Source organism: Mus caroli, unplaced genomic scaffold, assembly GCF_978045245.1.
Source record: "Mus caroli unplaced genomic scaffold, Mus_caroli_1 scaffold_1, whole genome shotgun sequence".
NCBI lineage: Eukaryota > Metazoa > Chordata > Mammalia > Rodentia > Muridae > Mus > Mus caroli.
This window is the reverse complement of record NW_028227256.1, coordinates 96783289-96803908: the sequence shown is the minus strand read 5'-3', so window position 1 is coordinate 96803908 and position 20620 is coordinate 96783289. Positions and strand designations below refer to the sequence as shown.

Below are 20620 nucleotides of genomic sequence, written 5' to 3'. Positions count from 1 at the left end.
CCTGTGATTTCTGCTAACTTCTTCAGATCCTGTCCTGCTAAAGATGGGCTTTGATCCTCAGAGAGGTCTGGGCAAAAGACAACAGGGTATGCTTATGCCCATTAAGCCAAAACAAAGATAGGGACAGGACTAAGGCTCCACAGGGAGTCTGCCTTTTCTCTTCTAGTTTTATTTTCTAGGGTTTTCAGAGGGTATCATCTCTCCTACTGTCACCTGTCAAGTTGTGAAAACACTCAGCCAAGGGGACATATATACATGGAAATGGAAACTGCCAGTCACCTACATGCAAGTACCTGGAGGGGGCAGCAGGAAGTGTTGGAAGAGCCCTTCCTCCTCCTCTAGGTCATATACAGATGATAGCAGCAAGGATGGAATATTGGTGCTAATAGCTTGGAACAAGGCAGCTCATCCAAAACCTAATTTAATGCTTTCTTTACTAATTTTTTTTACAAAAATGCTTGTTCCCTTCTCATAACAAGAATACCCATATAATGCTTATGATTTTAAGTCCAGAATTGTTTAAATCATTTTCAAGTTTTTTAAATATTCTTTTGAGCTTCAAAGAGTCATATTGGTTCTACCTTCCACAGGTCAAACTGCCTATGTTAATAACCATTGTTTGATCCTTGATTGATAAAATAATGCTAATAATGTAAGTAAATTTCTTTTCCACCAATAAGTTGTTATTACCTATTCCAGATACATAATTATCATGGTATCAGCTACATAAAGTAGATGAGATAAATAATTTCAAGGAAAAAGAATCTGTCTCCTGGAAAGAACACACATTACCTAAGACCAAATGGTCAGTATTGAAAACATACACATGTTTAACATTATATAGACTGAGCAGGCTATATTTATACAACAAATCTAAAGGCATAGGGGCAGCTGCATTATGAGCCAATTTGTCAGAAAGATACAAATGCAGGCAGATCCCTGAGTCTAAGGTCAGTCTGGGACAGAGATAATTTAGGTATATGTGTGGTCAGAATGGTAATCTCAGGACAAGGTCCCACCCACCTAGCTAAGTTTACAAATGCAGACAGATCTCTGATTTCTTTTGCAATGTTAAATAAATTTTTTAAAAAAATGTGCTTGCTGTCTCTTAAAATTAAGAGGTCGGGGTCATAGGATACTGATTCATAGGATAATCAGAAGGGAACATGGAATAAATAATTGAATTGATTTGCAAATCAAAAACTGGGCTTTTAGTGTTCATGAGATGAGCTAGTAAAAAGTGATAGCAGTTCTTTTTTAGAATTTTCCTCTAGCAAGATCTGAGCTGTCTGAAGGTCTCAAGAACAAAACAACTCCTCAAGATTTTTTTTCTAATAGGATTTCTCATTTTAGTCAGAAAATCTATGGATACTAATCACAGCTCTTTTAGAGATTTTCATAGTTCTTTAAGAAATTTTTATAACAGGATTTGTGACAAAAGGTCAGAAATCCCAAGAATTACTTAGAGAGCTGACTCAGCTCTTTTTGAATATTTATTTGCAGTTATTCAGAGAGTAACTTAGGAGTAAATATAGCTCTTTTAGAATTTTATTTTTATTTTTATTTTTTATATATTTTTGGACTTTCTGATTTGGTTAGAAAACCCAAGAATTACTTTTAGAATTTTTCTAACAGGGTTTTGGCCTTGGCTGGAAGATCCAAGGAATTCTTTTTACAGCAGTTTTCCACTTTGGTTGGAAATCCAGATAGCATTCAGAATTTTTACTAGCAGGGAGCACTTTCTCTAGAAGAAAGCTAGCTGTCTCAACCAGAGAGTTTTTAGAATAGCAAGAAAAAGCTATCTATAGCAGAGCAGAAAACAGAGAGAGAACAATCTGGAAAGCCCTCTCAGTAGAATATAAGTCACCAGCTTGGACACACAATTTGACTTGGGTCATTTGTTTTTGCCACTCCCAGACACCATTTCCTCAGAACCCCTCTACAAGCTGAGGCTGGTATTTGGCAGTTATCTATTAGTTCCACAGGTATTGTGCTTTTTAGACATGCAACAGAGTTCTGAGTTTGATGCCTATCACCACAGAGAAATTAAACCAAGAATTGTGGAACACACCTGTACTCTCAGCACTTCAGAGGTAGAAACAAGATAATCAGATGTTTAAGGTCATTCTCAGCTACATAATAAGTTCAATCCAAATGTACACTACATAAGAACCTCCATCTTAATAAAAGATTAATTCATTAAAAATGGCAATTTATTTTTAGAGTCATATCGATTGAAGTTGCTCTACTTCCAGCAAAATAAATTTTGTAAATTCAGAGTACACTATGATTATTTTGTTTGGCTTCTTTCATGGTATTATCTCCTTAGATATCTTTGCTCTAGACATAACTCATCCCTCTTGTTTGTATGGATGTATTGGTATCCTTGATGCCATCTTTCTTCTCCCCCAGCTTTTAACTACCACACTTTACATATCTAGCTCAAATGTTCTATCTTCAAAGGCTATTTCTAATTTTTATTTTAAATTGTTGAGGATGAGTATTGTCATGGTGTCTTTCTGAAGAAATAGAGGCAAGCATAGACTCCGCAGATAGTGCCTGAATGTCAAACTCAAGATTCATGGCCTTCTTTGCGTCATATCTTTCTTCAAAGCAGAGTGAGAAAGAGCACTGTAACCCACTGCTTATTAAATACACCTTTCTTTTAATGACTTAGAGTTTCAATTGCTGTGATAAAACACCATTACTAAACAAAACTTGGGAAGGAAAGCTTATAATTCGCATAAACATGACCCTGGAAGCAGGAACTGAAGCAGAGGCCATGGAGGAACACTAATTATTGGCTTGCTCCTTGAGGATTTTCCAAGTTTATTTAAATTGATTTTTAAATTTATACATCAGGACTACCTACCCAGAGATAGTACCACATATAATTGTCTGAGCACTGCATATCAGTCTTAGAGAAAATTAATATTTGAAGACACCTTTTAAATTGAGGTTCCCACTTCTCCAATGACTCTAGCCTGTGACAGGAAAACCAGAGCAAATTATTGGCTTGTGGGTTTTGTGGTACCATAAAGAAGGGTAGGACCTTACCTGGTGTGTTAAGCAGGCGCGATCTCCTACAGTAGTATGTTACCTCCTGTTCACAGTGCTCTGAGCCATCAATCAGAGCCTCCAACTGCTCCATACTCCCACCATAATTTAAGTTCATGGCATAGGGTTTCTCAGTGTTGGAACTCTGTACCCAAGCCAACTCTGTGTTGTTGTGTTGAACTGTCATCCAGATCTTGTCCTCTGCACAAATAAAAATGCAAATCAGGAGAAGTTAGAAGTAAAGCTCAAGCAAGAGTACATAAACATGAGTCACTCAAAGGACAAAGTATTCTCCACCTGAATACTCTATACAGACAATGGTACAAACACATTCTAGTCCTTATAGAAGGAACACAGACTTTCTTTTCCTACAGGGTTCTACCTCAGGTTAACAAGAGGCAAATAGTCATAGCGTTAATGCTTATGAATCCTTATTCTACATGCTCTATACTGTGCATTAATGCCCATTAGCTTTAAAAATTGACAAATAGAGTCTTCTTCCTTATCCATAAGGAGGCTGAAAGAAGACTTTCTAAAGTATGTCAAAGTATACTGATACTCAACTTTCTCAAATAAAATGGCATTTTGATGTATTTTATACAGTCACTTTAAATTTAAACTATCCTAATACTATTTGATACATACTAAGAGATAAAATAATATATGTCAATAGTTGCCATACTATATTGCATAGGAAATTTTGACAAGGATAAGATACCTGTGAAAGTTCACTATAAACCTATAAGTTCACTATAAGTTCACTATTAGGAGTAATTTTTTAGAGAACCATTAAATATCAGGTTGAAAAGAATACCTACATAATAGATAATGATAACAAAATAAGCATCTGTAAATGAGCTCATTATTATCAAGGATGAAACTATACTATGTAAGCATACAATCTGAGTATTAAACCCTGGCCCGTCAACATAGCAGTTGTGGTGAGTTCCACGTTAATGTGTAACTTCAAAGAAAAAGAAAATAGAGGATGGAAGAATGACACCTAAATTTATCCTATAACTTCCACATGTGTGCACACAGATTGAACACATACATAAATACACACACACACACACACACACACACACAAACATGTCCTCGTACATAAAAGCAAAAATAAAACAACAAACATATAGTTAAAATCATTAAAATATTCATCTACATAAAATATAAAATACCATTCATTCTAACGACCTGGTATGAGAAAGGTTGTTTGTGTCTATATCTACACCAATGAGCCTACTATGTTTGATAAAGTTCCGAAGGATCATTCACAGATATTACCATATAATATTCAGTGAACCACAAGAACATTCAATTCCTTTCCAACAGGGCTGTAGGATTTCTAGGATCTGCAAAATATCATGCCTTGTATGCAAAAGTATGGTGAATTATTGCATGTCTAGGTACAAACACGTGATAAAATGAATTCTGCAACTTTTCTAAAAGCTTGACCACATTTGAAGAAAAGGTTGTTGTGGTAGTTTGGGCCCTTTAGTTGCATATATTTTGATACTTTTCTCAGTTGGCAAAATTCCTTGGGGTGGATTACAAAGTATGGCCTTATTGGATAAGATGAGTGATATGGGTGTGCTATGAAGCTTCCATAGATTTCCACCACTCTAAATGAGCTTCCCGATATCTACAGGCAGACATTTTGAGATAGGAAATCTTAGATGTCCCCATTGCAATGCCTTTGCTCTGATACCATGGACTCTAAACCTTAAAACTAAACCCAGTTAAATACTTTATTTTATAAGTTTCCTTGGTCATGGTCTTTTTAGAACAGCAACAGAAAAGTAACTGATAAGGAAAAAAGTAATGATTCAGATATGGGCTATTTCATTGACAGGCCTGCCTGTGATCTTTTTGGGAATAATTGAAAAGACTTTGGAACTTTGTACTAGAAAAATAATTGAATGTTCAATGGGATATATTAGTAGGAGTTTTGAAGACAATAGTGCTGAGAGCAATGAATACTATGAAGTCCCAGCTCAAGAAGCTTCAGAAGGGAAATCTTCTAGCGACTGGAATGGAGACCATTCTTGTGTTGTTTTGGCAAAGGATGGGCTGCTTTCTGAATTTGTCTTACAATTCTTCCTGTAGTTAAATTTAAAGTAATGAACTAATTTCAAGACCACCTATTGTTGGATCTGTTTTGTGGTTATAAGTAATGACTCTAATGCAGGTCTATAAGAAAAATGAACAAGCAGAGCCAAAAGAAGTAGAAAATTCACAGATTGAAATGAAAGAGGGCCCTAGGTAATATAATGCTGAAGCCAAGGCCTGAGCTAATAAAATAAAATAAAATAAGCTTAATAAATGACCAAATCTGCACTGGAATTAAGGAAGGATGCCCCAAGGGTAAGAACTCTATCAGACAAGCTTCCAACTTGGGGATAGAAAAGGCCTAGGGTAGTGGTTCACAACCTGTGAGTCCTGACTCCTTTGGAAGTCAAAGGACCATTTTAAAGCCATTATATATCAGATATCTTGCATATCATATACTTAGATTGCAGTTCAAGACAGTAGTAAAATTATAGTTATGAAGTAGCAATGAAAATAATTTTATGATTGGAGGTTACCACAACATGAGGAACTGTATTAATGACTCCCAACATTAGGAATAATGACCTAAATGGTTTTCTGCTCCTAAAAAGGAACAAGAAAAATATGTACTTCAAATGTTATTCAATGAGATCATACTTCAAACAAAGTGATAGCCAAACTTAGTACTATCATCTTAATATTTCTTGTTTTAATGTTAAGGATGCAGGAGCAAAGGTGTTGTGGATCCTTCCTTCTCTGTTGAAGAGTACTGCTGAGACCAAAATGTTACACAGAAAGCTGTGAATAAATTCTCTGAGAGGGCAAGAGGCCCTGAGTGGCCATTCTTGATTACTGTGGAGGTAAGCCCTAGTTTATGTTGACTATATCAAAAAGCTAGAGGTGGTAGAGCCCTGGGATATTTTCCCAAGAGAGTTGAGCATAGAATCTGATTGAAAGAGAGCTTTATTTTGCCACAACAAAACTGGAAATGTAGTCAAACATGAACTGTGGGATTTAAATTTGCCCTGCTGGCTTTATTTGCCGGTTTAGTCCAGTATTTCCCCATAATGTCCCCATCCCTCTCATTTGGAATGTTAATGTATACATGTATACATGTATACATGTATACAATCACACATGTATACATGTATACATGTGTGATTGTATGTTGCAAGTATGTGATTTTTGTTTTTGTTTTTTTGGTTTTTGTTTTTGTTTTTTACAGGAGGTGTGTGGGTCCATGTTCTGCCTTGCAGCTGGGGTTTGTGAATAGAGTTCACACAGAAGAAATGGCAAGGTGCTAGGCTATGTTCCATCCTTGCTGTCATGGGGTGCTGGGCTCATAGAATGTCCACACTTGCTCTGGGGGTAGCAGATCACAGCCTAAGCTGGTGACCCCAGCCTGGGTGAGAAATGGTGCATGGTGATGCAGAGGTTGTAATTTCCATGTTGTTAGGCACATAGACACAGTTGGGAACCTCAAGGAGTTAGGAATGGGTCTGTGCTGGATGAGCCCAGGGCAGGGGGAGGGGGTATCTGGCTTAGTTCAGGATGTGAGTATCCAGTGCAAAGATGGGCCTTCTGCAGGAGTCCTAAGTGGCTGCTTGATAATAAAGGCTCCCCCACAAGGCACGTTTTAATGAGAGATACAGTCCTTGCTTTTCCAAATTTTTAATTCATGATGAAAAATGGATGCATTGAACTTACTCATGGTAGAGCAAAGATGAAATATCTTTTGCAGGAACAAATGTCCTGGAAGGGAAGCTTAGTGGCTAAATTCTCCAGGTCAGCCCATCTAGCTATGTCATTAGCATGGAGAACTCTGGGCTCTATGCTGCCTGACTAAGTGTTATGGTGCTCATGTAGCATGTCCTGGTCACTTGCTCCAGGATAGGAACCCAATAGGGAACAAATTTGAACATCTACCATGCTCACTTATGAGAATTGCTGGGATTTCTTAATTGCACCACAGAGGTGGGTATTAAGAAATTGCTTTGACGCTCAAAGGAGACTTTGGAACTTAAAAGTATAAATTTTGAATAGCTTTCAGGATTTTAGAAGCTGGCATAAATGTGTTTTGCATTATGAGATATGTCACAAGCCTATGGGAGCCAGGAAAGAGAATGTGGTAGTTTAAATGATAATGATTTGTATAATTTCATTGTTTGAGTATTTGGTCTCCAGTTACTAGAACTGGCCCAGAAGACTTGTGAGTAGGGACCTTGATGGATGTGGTGTGCCAAATGAATGGGCATTAAGAAGTCAAAGTATCTCACCTTTGCTAGAGTTTTTATCCAATTCTTGCTTGTGGTTTTGAGATGTGAGATCTCAGATATTCTTGCTGCCAGATCTTTGTTGAATCCTCATGGAATCAAATCCTCTGAGGCCATATGCCCAATTAAATGCTTTCAGTTTTAAATTTCTTTGAGCTTAAGGCTTTATCATACCAATAGAAAAGCAATTAGTGCAAATGTATGAGAATGACAAATGTTTCAAGTTGTTATAAGTGTCCTGAATATTACAATTAAATGAGGAATTCCAAGCAATCTATGAGAGACAGAGTTGTTATCAGTGAAGTAGGTGAAATACCAGTGAAGCCTGATAAGTGGAGACAGACTCTTCTTTTCTACAAGGGCTGAGAAAGAGGGCTTCAAGAAAATATAAGAAACTGTTCTTGGGTTGAGACCCTTTGGAATAACCTTTGTACCATGAAGAGGTTGTTTATCATGGCTATTTGTGTTGGGTGGTTTCAAATCTATTCTTTTGTGTATGTGTTGTGTAATGGTCTCTATTGGAATCAGAAGTTTTAAGTTGAGGAGGTCAGAAAAGAATTATCCTTCAAACAAGAAGAAAATAAGGAAGCTACATATGAGACACTGGCTGGAATAAGGGCATTTTTTTCACCCTATGTTAAAATTTAAGAATATCAAAACAAAATTTGATAGCTGTCTCAAGCCTTACTATTACTGCCTGGAATAAGTTATCCTCCTATGAGTCAAAAACCTCGGCTTAGGCAGACATCCGACAGGGCAGAGAAGAACCTTACACTGACTTTGTGGCACATCTAATGGATGCAGTCACACACACACACACACACACACACACACACACACACACACACAATCCCTAAAAAAGAAATGGCAGGTATATTGTCGACACAATTAGCTTATGAAAATGCTAATAAAACCTGCAGAGACCTGTTTAGGCCTCCAAAGTATTCTGGAAATATTACAGATTTTTGTCTACCTCTGTGCTGACTTTACACCCTCAATGGCACAAAGGACAGTGGGGGCAGCTTTTCAGTGGCTTTCTCCATTTCAAAACGGGAGGTTAGAGAGATAGCTTAACAGTTAAGAGCTTCTCTTTTTCAGGGATCTTGAGTTCAATTCCCAGCAAACACAAGGTGGCTTACAATCATCTATAATGAGTTGTGATGCCATCTTCTGGCACACAGGTGTACATGCAGATAGAATACTCCATTTACTTAAAATACATAAATCTTTTAAAAGGGAGTTTTAAAAAAGCGTGGATACCTTTTCTCATATAATTATGGCTTGTGGATGGACAGGAGAAGCTGTTAGGGATGTGATATAACAGAGGTGATTGGTTAAGACTGGAATAAGTGCCCTGACTGTGGCTATTTCCATCCCATAATGTTTAACATTAAAACATTGTAACTTCTTACAGAAATGAAATCAAAAGAATTAAGTATAAGTTTTACTACTAAATATCAATCAAATAAAACTCATACATCAACATTAAGATGTTAAAAATAACCACAGAACTAATGAAAAATAATAAGTAATATTAAGTTAAGTAATTCCTGATGACCTTGTTTTGTCTGACTATGAACTCTTAGCAGATTACAATCTAAGGATGAAAGCTAAATGATGCTCAAGGAAGTCTTAAACTCTGACATTGGCTCTGTTACTATAGATGTGATTCTGAGCCTGTTTGTTGTGTGTGGAACAATGGAATAAATGAGAAAGTATTTTAATACCATGGAGCAAGTCTCACAGAAGAGAGACACAGAGGGTGAAACAAAAATCAGGAGGATTTTAATGGTTTGTGTTTTGCATTACAAGTTCAGTAAACTTGTAATGGCTAATATTTTCAGGATCTAGTAGACAAGACTCTGCGCATGTCAAAGAGGAGGTTTTGGGACTGTGTTAACTGACATAGAAAGATTTCAATGTGACTGGCCTATGTTATATACTCTTGTTTCAGACTTCATACAAAGACAAAAGGTCAACTACAAACTGGCTTTCATCTGTCTCTGTTTCTTGACTCCAGAGGCAGTGTGCATAACCATCTTATACTCCTGCTACGATGGATCCTCCAACTGTGAGCCCAAATCAACCCTTCCTTAACTGAGTTTTGTCAAGCATTTGTGACAGAACAACCTTTGATCAATTCATTGCTATAGAAATCAGCAAGATGCTCCAAGGGGCATGCACACTTAACACAGGAACCGAATGAAGGGATATTAGCAGCTGTACATAAATAACATTGAAACAAGTACTAGGGTCAGTGAGATGGGTTATCAGATAAAAGCACTTGTCATGATTTTTTGTTTGTTTGTTTATTTATCATAGACAGGGAAGAGGAGTAATAAAGAGACAGAGGAAGATATACAGATGTACAGAAAGAGAGAGAAATACATGAAAGAGAGAAAGACAGAGGGAAAGAGAGACAGAGGAGGGAGAAGTGTTTAGTAAATGTTATAACATTTACGTATATGGAAATAACTTCTGATATGTTTACAAAATTCAAGGACATGCTAGGGAACTGGCACTTTTGCCATGTCTCTGCAGGAAATACCTGAGGTATTTGAATCAGGATAAATCATTCTCACAGTTGAGATCTGGCACACTAACTCAGCCAAACAATAGAGCTGAGCATCCTCAGACTGATACAGTTTGACACCATGTTTCTGCTAAGAGGAAGTTTCAAGGTTAGACAGGAGGTTTACTTGCCAGTGTCCTAATAGTAAATAAAGAATCAAAACTACTGCATGGGAAATATTTATAATTATTAGATGCTCTTCTCAAAAGAATGTCATGGAAGCCAACTTTGGAGGTTAATTTTCATTTTAATCTTAATTGTTTGTGAAGACCCTAGATAATTAAGAAGGGGACACTGGCCTGGAATGCAGGGCCAAAGTCTCCCTGGTTGGGGTTTTAGATACGATGTAAGTGAAGGAGAAAATTAAATAGCTGTACATTCTTGAGTGTGACTACCAGGCTGCACTGCTACAAGCAGACTCACCACCATGCATGATTGACAGCTCTGGACCTGAGAGACAAAAATTAGTCTTTCTTGACGTTCATTTCCTCCCAAATTTGTGTTACAACTAAAGCCAATTGAGACAAAAGAAGAACAAACAAATAGGGTCTACAGAGATTGTTCTCTTAGTAAAATGCTTCTTTTATAAGTTAAAGGATCTGGGTTTGGCTCCTGAATCAATACTGAGAGGCAGTTACAGAACAACCTGGAGCTCAGTGGGCAACCAACTAAGGGGAAGTGATCAGCTTTGGATTCTCTTGGGCATCTATCTCATAAACTAAGGTGGGGTGATCCAGGAATGCTCTTAATATTGACTTTTAGATTACATGTGTTTATTCATACATATATGTTCACCTATATATGCTTGCACAGACACATGAACAATTGTTCATGAAATACACTTACATACTTACCTCTTAGCTACATATTATACATACTCATATCATACATATATATGATGTGTGGTATATATATCACATACCATACACACAGCAAGGGACATAGACAGAAAGAAAGAGACAAGTAAAACACACATACACATGGAGAGAGAGAGAGAGAGAGAGAGAGAGAGAGAGAGAGAGAGAGAGAGAGAGAGAGAGGGAGGAAGTTAGGAGGTGAGAAATTTAAAAATTAAATTTAAAACAGGAGTACTGCTTAAGTTTTGAACAAGAATATGAAAAAAACAGGGGCTGAATATTTGATGTATACTGCCGGTCATTTTCCTATGGTTTTCAGTGATTATACTATGTAATCTTCATATTAAAATTACAACAGGTATTATTCTTATTAACAGAGGAAAATATTGACAAAGAGGAAAATGAAATCATCTAATTCAAGCAACATGACAAAGCTAGAAAATGTCAGGTTAGATTTAAACCAACCCACAGTTGCTGGGGCCTAGCAAACACAGAAGTGGATGTTCACAGTCAGCTATTGGATGGATCACAGAGCCCCCAATGGAGAAGCTAGAGAAAGTACCCAAGGAGCTAAAGGGATCCACAACCCTATAAGTGGAACAACAATATGAACTAACCAGTACCCATGTCTCTAGCTGCACATATATCAGAAGTTGGCCTAGTTGGCCATCAGTGTAAAGAGAGGCCCATTGTTCATGCAAACTTTATATGCCTCAGTACAGGGGAACGCCAGGGTCAAGTAGTGGGAGTGGGAGGGTGGGGGAGTGGGTAGGGGAGTGTGTGTGGGACTTTTGGTATAGCATTGGAAATATAAATGAAATAAATACCTAATTAAATGAAATGAAAAAAAAAAACATTCACTTGGATTTAGGAGAAGTTTCTTAATTTCATGATGTGATCAAAGGATCATAAATATATTCCTGATTAAAGCACTTCATAAGAGCTAAAAAAAAATTGCTTAGGATAAAAGTGCAGCTGAGGGAAACTCTTTAGAGCAAAGGCATATACAACACAAGAAAGGCAAGTGTTACAGAGCTCTCACAGCTTGGAAATGCCTCAATTGTCTGTGTATTAATTCATTTTCTTGTGAGACAAAGGACATGAATGAAGCTGGATAAGGCAGAAGAAGCTTATGTGACTCATGATTTTGTTCTGCAATGGTAGAGAAGGCATGGCAGTGAAATCATCAGACTATATAACAACAGTAATCAAAAAGCAGAAATAAATGACTAGAAGAAGGCTGGACTACAACCTTTAAGACTTTCTCCCCAGTAACCACAAGAAACATTTTACTTTTTGAGGTTCCAGAGCTTCTCCAAACAGCAGTAAGTATTCAAATATATGAACATGTGCAGGACATTTAAAACTCTAATTATAGCAGAAATAGTCAACATCTATAGCCAGTTAGATAGACAGAGAGAGAAGCACTTGCATGCTAAGAATTCATGGTAGGCTGGGGCTTCTGTATCAAGGGGTCATGCTTGTCATTAGATATGATCTGACCCCCAAAGATTCATGTGCTGTAGACTTGTTTTCCTCCTGTGATATACCAAGAGTGAGATGATCTTTTAGAAGTTTGTGAACTTGAGAGATACAATTTGGTTTGAGGTAGACTAATTGTAATCTCCCGTAGGATCTTGCTCTCACAGGTATAAAATGACTACAGGAAGCTACAAAGGAAATTTTGCTTCATTGACAAATCTTGCTTTCTCTTTTGCACATTGTGTTCTATGTTCCACAGGCATCAATTCATTGACACCTATCACACTATGGAGAAACAAGAAAACAAAATTTCAACAACACAACCAGTGAGCTAAATAAACTTCTTCACTTTACAAGTATTTGAGCTCGGGTATTTTGTGGCAGTAACAAAACACAAAAATATTCCATAGAAGGAAAAACCAATGGAAGAAATATCCTCTGCTGAAGTGTTTCTCTGCTTTCCCTTTCACAGAAGAAGTCACAAGCTGCCAGTAAAATTGGGCTCTTTTCATTCCTTGAGATGGGTGAACTGACTTTGATTGCTCATGTCACCCTAGATTCTAAGGCTCAGAGCAAAACTGAGCAAGAATAAGCAAACATTCTAAGAGGTACTTTTGACCCTGGACGTGTTATTTTTCTCTTCTTAACAGGAAATATGTTCATAATCCCTGAGCAAACCAAGTATCCTCAGACAGGACATCATGACTCAACTCATCCCAATGTGGTATTTAATCTTTGTTTTTCTTTGTTTGCTCAGAGACACCAGTCTTCCAAATTTTTATTTTCAAAGAGGCTGCCTAGTAGGACTTGGCAATGAGCATAGTGCTGAGACTCCAACTGGATGTGTGTTCTTCTCCATCATCAAAGCCCTCGAAGGAATTGATATCTACTTCTATGTAATCCTTCTTCAGGTCAGCAATCTACCCCTGGGACCAGAGATATTACCTTATAATATGTGCCTAACACAAACCTGAGTACTGAAGAACTTGGTATATTTCAGGTCAAATTGTGGTCCATGTAGGCTATCAAAACTCTGGTTGTGTGGCTTGGCATCTACATGGCATAATGAACCTTATTCAACTGCCAGCCATCCTGTCAGAAAATTCATGAAGACAGGAGCTTGGGGCAGTTGGTCACACTCCATATACAATCAGAAAGCAGAAAAAGAGGCATGTTGCTCAATGCTATTGACTCTGTATTCAGTCCAAGTTCCCAGCTCAGGTAATGGTGTCACACATACTTAGGTTAGGTTTTCTCACATAATTCAATACAAGATGGAAACTTCTTCACAGAAATGACCAGAAAATTGTTCCCAAGATTCAAAGTTATGACATGATGATAATCAAATAGCTTTCATCATGTACTAAACATATTGATCTTGATCTTGATGGCAGCAATGATAGTAGTCACAAGTTGGGTACCATATTTACATGGTACATTAGGTAGAAAGCCATGAAGTTCCTGTGCTTGGGTTTATATTTCACTATTTAGCTGCATTTTAGAAGCAGGTATGGGTGATCCCAAGGAGGAAACCAGCCCATGGCTAGCCTTCTCTACAGAGATTACGGCACATTAGTAGTCATGGACAAGTGGGTAAGAATTGGAATCATGAAGCTTTTCTTAAACATTCCTACCTCTGCATTCATTTTGTACTTTGATGCTATTAGCCCTTTGACACTTTGGAGGAAGTTTTAGAGAACACCATATGGTAAACCTGGGGCATCCAATCCACCCCGTCATTTAGTTTTACTTAACTTGTGCATACATACATTGAAGTAAGATTACTCTTATACATACCCATGAGAAAGTTGAGTACACTGGCAGGATTCCATAGGCAGAAAACATCAATATATGTATATGAAGTAAATATAAGTGACTGAATAAAACTGCATTCATGACCAAATTACTTTAGTTTTGTGTTGCACATGGGTCTTTTGCATGAATGCAGCAATAAACAGGACACAAAGCAAAATGTTGATTGCTTTTTGTTGATTCTCCTGTTCCTAGATCCAGGGATACTCCATTTATCTGCACAGAAAACTTTATACAGTTCCAGAAAAGACAGTCTTGTGCTCATCTTAAGAAAGGTCTCCCTAGCTGTGGAAGGATGAATAAAGTTGGGACTTTAGTATTTGCTCAAGGACTTGGGAGATTGCTTCAAAGAAATATGTGTCAATGCCTATAATTATATGTACAAGTTATTCTCTTCATTTTTATATGAAAAATATCAAAAGCAACTTAAAGAAGGTAGGCTTTATTTTGGCGCAGAGCTAAATGGTGCAATCTCTCATGGCATAGAATTCATGAAGCAAGAAATTCATGAGAGCAAAAACTTGAGAAAGCTAATTTCATCACACCTATGTCAAGAAGCAGAAGAGGAAAATTTTGAATTATTCTCAGTCCTTTTGCTACTTTTTGGACTTCTGCACATCAAATGCCACCTCCACTTTAGCATGAGTCTGCACATCTTAGGTAAAGCAATCTAGAAAACCTCACAGTGATATGTACAATGTTTTTTCTCCTAGATAATTATAGATTGACAAGTTGACAACATTAAGCATTATAGCACATTGAACATAATGTTTCAGACTTACATTCACACATATTGAATAAACAGTACCAGGAACAGAGCTAGAGAATGACATTTTAAACTCTCCTCTAAGCTTATGCTTTATAGATAATTGTACACTAAGAACCTCAGCTTTATAGTCTTTTCTTTCATTCCTCAGAAATTTATCACATCCATCTTACAGAAGAGGAAAGCAGTGGTGAGTAATGTACTGGAGACCTCTGCAATGTGCAGTCCTTTCTGAAGGTCTGGTGAGCAATAAAAGGAATAGTAAAAGTTGAATTTTGCATGTTAGAGCACATGCCCACTCTGTACATCAGACTCACTGTAAACCTGAGCCCTTAGTCATCACAGCCACAACCTCACAATTTCGGGGTTATATTCAACTAGAGGCAAGATGTTTAGCACATACCTTTCTGTACTTTCCTCAGTAAAACAGAGACAATACATCTTCTTCATACAGGCGGTGTGAAACAGTGCCACTTCCTTTGTGAAATGCAGAATACTGAGCCTCAGGCTAATTAGTGCTCTGTGACTAATAGCTAATTCTACTACACAGTCAGCTCAGGGACTGGAGACATGATTCAATGGGCAGATAGTATCTGTTGGCCAAGCTGAGAACCTGACTTTAAATCCCCATTAACCACATAAAAAGCCAGACATAGCCACTTGTGCTTATAATCTTTGTGATGCATAGAGTCAGGGGGATTTAGAGACTTTCTAATCACCAGTTTATTTCCAAGTTCAAGAGAGGCCCTCTAACATCTGTTGTGTTTTTCTGACCTCTTCACATACTTCTGCTGACACATGCTCACATACTTGTATATGTATACATCATACAGGAATATAGCACATGAGCATAAAATCCAACAGACATATGCACAAAATTTAGCTCAAAAGGCAACTAACCAAAAATACCATGAATGACCATAGTTCTTGGTTCCCTGGTACAATTCTTTTCATTTCCTTTCTTCTGAGTTTTATTTCTGTTCCATCAATGGCTCCCCAATTTTCCACACTGAATTTAAAATATCTGTGTACTGCACTGTCTGCTCTCCAAAAAATTATTTTGAGGACAAGAATAGATATATTCACTTTGTGATTTTGGTATTCAACTCAGTCAATATTAGAATATAATTTGTGTGAATTAACTTTTGCATAATTGACTAAAGGAATAATGCATTAAAAAAACCCTCAACTCATATAAACAAATGAGGAAGCAAGTAAATAAAAATTAACAAATACATAATTTATTGAGAGACTCACAAAACAATCTGAGGTTTGGAGAAAGCTCTGTTGGTAAAGTGTTTTCCTGGTGAGTATAAAAATCAGAGTTCCATCAGTAGAAAGAGGTAAGAAAAGTCAAGCATGCTAGTGCTGAGTTGAAACAGACAAGACTACTCCAAGAGCTTATGGCCAGTGAGGCAAACTGAATAAGCAAGCACCAGGCCAGTGAGAAATGTGGTTTAATTATTCAAAACAAAGGTAGATGGCACCAAAGGAACAACACTCACCATTGTTTTGGCCTCCACATGAAGACAAATGCACACAGACACACAGACACACAGACACACAGACACAAACATTCAAAGATAGACTGATGGACAGACAACCACACACAATAAGTAGACTTTTTGAAAATTTAATTTAAATATTTAATATATTTATGAGTTTTTAATGACAAAAAGAGATTTATTCACTGCTTGAACTTTGGTACTAAGCCCAATCAACATTAGAATGTAATTTGCATGAATTAACTTCTACATAAATGAATATTGCATCAATAAAGGAGCATATCTGAAATATACAAGGAAGGAAATAAATAAGAGTTGACAAATAGATAAATAAATAAGAGATTAAGAAAGAATTTGAAAAATGTGTGGGTAAATACAGAGAATCCTGACAGTCCAAAGCCTAATAATCACCAGAACTCAGGATTCCTCACCTCATTCCTCTGCTCCAGTGTAGTGGGACTCAACTGGCCATGCTAAATGGAAGTGTGAAAGGAATTCCTCTAAGTGGCTGTTAAATTCTTAGCCATTTGAAGGTGAGGGTGTTTTAATTTCAGTGTAATGACACAGCTTTATGACTTAGATGTTTTGTTTAATGGATCAATTTAGCAGAAGATTATGCCATCTGCTAGCACTGAGAGACTACTTCAAAGCAGAGGCCTCTGCATATAGAGATTCAGGATCCACTCCAGGCCTTAGCTTGATAGACAAGCATTCTAGAAGCACCATGTAGCCCACAGTTTGTAACAGAATGATGAAAATACAGTTATAATAAATGTATGAAGTTGCATCCTCTAACTGGAGGATGAATGTCTTGGAGTTCTTTGGAAAATCCTTCGTTACTGAAATGTTAGCCACAATAGAAGTTGCTATGATATAAAGGGGCAAAAACACTAGTAGTATTCCAAGTAATTAATTTTCAAGTGAACCACAGTGAATCTCTACCAGGAAACCAAAGTTCTCCAAAGATGAGCCAAATCCACTGTTAATGAGGACACTGGTCCTACTTTCAGGGATTGTAGATATAGTGAGGAAAGTGAGGCAAGATAGAAAGTCAGAGAAAAATGAAAAAGACATGAGATTGACAAAGGGAACCTCACCTGGGAGTCTGGTTGATTTTTGGGGAAGCCAGGACTAGAATATAGTAGATAATTACCTTTCTCTCTTACTGCTGAAAAGCTTCAATTTTCCAAATCTTTCAACAGAAACACTTTATGTAACCCAAATGGCTCCAGATATTAGCTTTAATAATTATAACCTTCTCAAAGACACATCTATAGCTACCCTAAAATTTTACTCCTTGGAAGAAAGGACACTGGGAATGGTCTTTTAACACTCCTTTCAGATGTACCCTGAGAGCTAGCAAAATAATATATAAGGCCAATGGTAAGGCATTCAAAATTTACTGTTCATTATAAGTCCATACTCATATCTGGATATGTCCTGTTCTTTCTCTGAGAGCCCCACTCTGTTCAAATAACACTGCTTAATTTTTTTATTAAAATAGTATTGCAAGAGGACAGTGAAATAGCACCTTGGGAAAAAATACTGGATTTCAAGTTTAATTTCTGGGGTGCACATAATAAAAGGAGAAATTTTACGGCTGAAGATTTTTTTCTGACTTACACTCCTCAAACTCTTACATACACAGAAGTAAAACATATGTGATGAAAAATTGCCATCCCTTCCACAGACACAGACAAAAACAGAGACAGAGGAAGAACTAACTATAGCACAGTCTCCAACATTCCCAGAATTAATTTGTCATGTTTTGTCTTTGTAGTAAGAATGCCTAAATAGTTAGTTCTCTTCACCTTGACTCCAACTTCACCCAAAGAAGGAATGGTTCTTTAAAAAACATGGACTTCGCTATGGCATTTCATCCTTTTCCAGATTTCCCAATGTAAATATCAAGCTTCTAGCAATGGTTAGTCATATTAGAAGGGCATCAGTGTGAAGATGTGAAAATTCTCCTCATCCACTATGTATATACACCATGTGTATACACATGGTAGCATATGCACATGTGAGTATATATGTGTGGTAGCCACAGGCAGATAGGGATTCTTTCATCAATAATAAGTATTCCATTTTGATTCATAAGACATAACTCTCAGTGCATCCAAGTTTAATTATCAGTTACGTTGGTAAGGCAATGAGCTCCAGGTATCTGCTTTTATCTATCCCCCAGAACTGGGATTAAACACTTGCATGTTTACAGTGGTTTCTATGTGAATGCTGGGTATCAACACTCATTTTCTATGCTTGCATAGCCCTAACGTTGCAGACTAGCCCATCCACATCCCCCACTATCAAAATTGTTTCTATATTCTCAGTGCCTCATCATCACTTGGCTAGAGCAATGACCAAATGCAGATAAATGCAGAAAATATAATGCAAATTGTTCTAGGTCTTCTGTGGCATAAAACACTTCTCATAGTGCCATTGCTTCTATCCTAGATAGCTATAATGGCTATCTTGTTTCTACTACTCAGTAATGTTGTTATACAAACAATTCTAGTTCCTTCAATGATGCATGCTTCTCCAAGTAAATTAAGTTTATAGTCTCAATTCAAATGACAATTTTTGGCCATAGTACTTTGGGGTGGGGAGAAAATATAAGTACATATGTGCATATGCTTTTGATGTTTAGATGCCAGAGTCGGTTAGTGAGCCCTAGGATTCTCCCCAGTGCTATGTGCCAGAAGAGCTGGATTTTTACAAGTGTGTTAGAGATTAAAACTATATGCTCATGGTTGCAAAGCAAGTACCTTACTGATTGTGCTGCCTCCTCAGTACCTGGAAAACAGTAATTTTGCAATGATGACTAAGAACTGATGATTTAAGTAAAAGAAATCTGATATCTTGACCTACTTTATTCTCTTTCCCATCTTTGGGAGAACAATGAAAACTGCACATTCTTCTGTTCGATGTGTTTGTGTTTGTGTGTTTGTGGAGACACATGTGGATATATGTGTATGACTATATATCTGTTTGTGCATTTCACAGGAATGTGTTTTCTTATGTGACAGATAAATATATATGAGTGTTGGTCTGTGTGCATGTTAGAAGTATATTGCCTAGTGAGGAAATCAGTAGAAAGATGCCAGCACAAAAGTGTATTACCATTACCATGACACTAACAACTAAGTTCTACTTATTTGTTCTTTAGTACATTTGTTCAACACTGTTTGCACAAAGTGTAAAGAAAATGATGCCTGTGAATATCTTATTCTTATGTTTCCAATGTCGTTCATTCTCTTTATACTGACAGGTATACACGCAATGAGTAAATCACAGCCATTAACCTAACTTCAGGAAGCAAGGCTAACAATGGAAACCAAACCGCGTGGACACAGTTTTTCTTGCCATCAATTGCTTGGATGATAACCTATTACCTCAATCACACTGTACAGTAATGGCTGGAAATATTGAAGAGTACTCAATCACAATTCTCTACCTTTTACAATTTGCATGCATTGATGAATGTTAATGGAAACAGAGGCTGCTGACAAGCAGAGAGAAATGGAGCATCATAATAAACAGGAAGTAAGATTAGAAGACTATAAAGGTAGATTGGATATGGATTAGGAATTATTTGAGAATGGAAAACAAATTTTGACTTTGAAATTCACCTAAACATTTTCTGTAAGTTCTCTGTAACTGTTGTCCATTGCTCTACTATGTGAAACTGGCATTGGCTCTATCGAGCTAGGAAGGGAATGTGTGTTTTGAGTGACTCTCCATAAACAACTCTGCACATAAGTATGTAATCTACCGAGCAACAGAAAAATTGTGCAATTGAGAAATAAATATATTTTAATAGGTGGTCAAGTATCTGTTAACATTAAAAAATTCACAAGCTGACTACAAACTGAGTTATAGGAAAAATGTTTTAAAAGTGCACAAACTGACTACAATTTGAGATTAAGGAAAATGTCAGGATGTACTTCATCTTGATAGGTTGTTTTCAAGAATGCTAGACTCCAGATTCCTAGAGTCTTGCAAATAATATAGCCATTTAGAACATTTGAAGACTTTATTATTTTATCTCTTTGTTGAGAGTGGATATATAGCTTTCAATCCTGTGAACAACTGTGAGATTAAGTGAGGGATAGTTGGATCTACAATCACTACCTAACATCAGATCACTGTTTCAAGACTGCTAGTTTAGAAGAATTGATATTTCATGTGGGTGAGGGTTAATACTACCAGCAAGACTGACAGGATCTAGAGTTATCTAAGAATTC

At 37.0% G+C, this 20620-nt stretch overlaps 1 protein-coding gene across 1 annotated transcript in view; it reads right to left on the bottom strand.

Annotated features, from left to right (window-relative positions):
* Positions 1–20620, bottom strand: part of LOC110291812 (contactin-associated protein like 5-2) — a 718290-nt gene that overhangs the window by 205027 nt on the left and 492643 nt on the right. The window contains exon 13 of the mRNA XM_029482783.2: positions 3058–3258. Coding sequence (XP_029338643.1) covers positions 3058–3258 — 201 coding nt within the window. The remainder of the gene's footprint in view (positions 1–3057; positions 3259–20620) is intronic.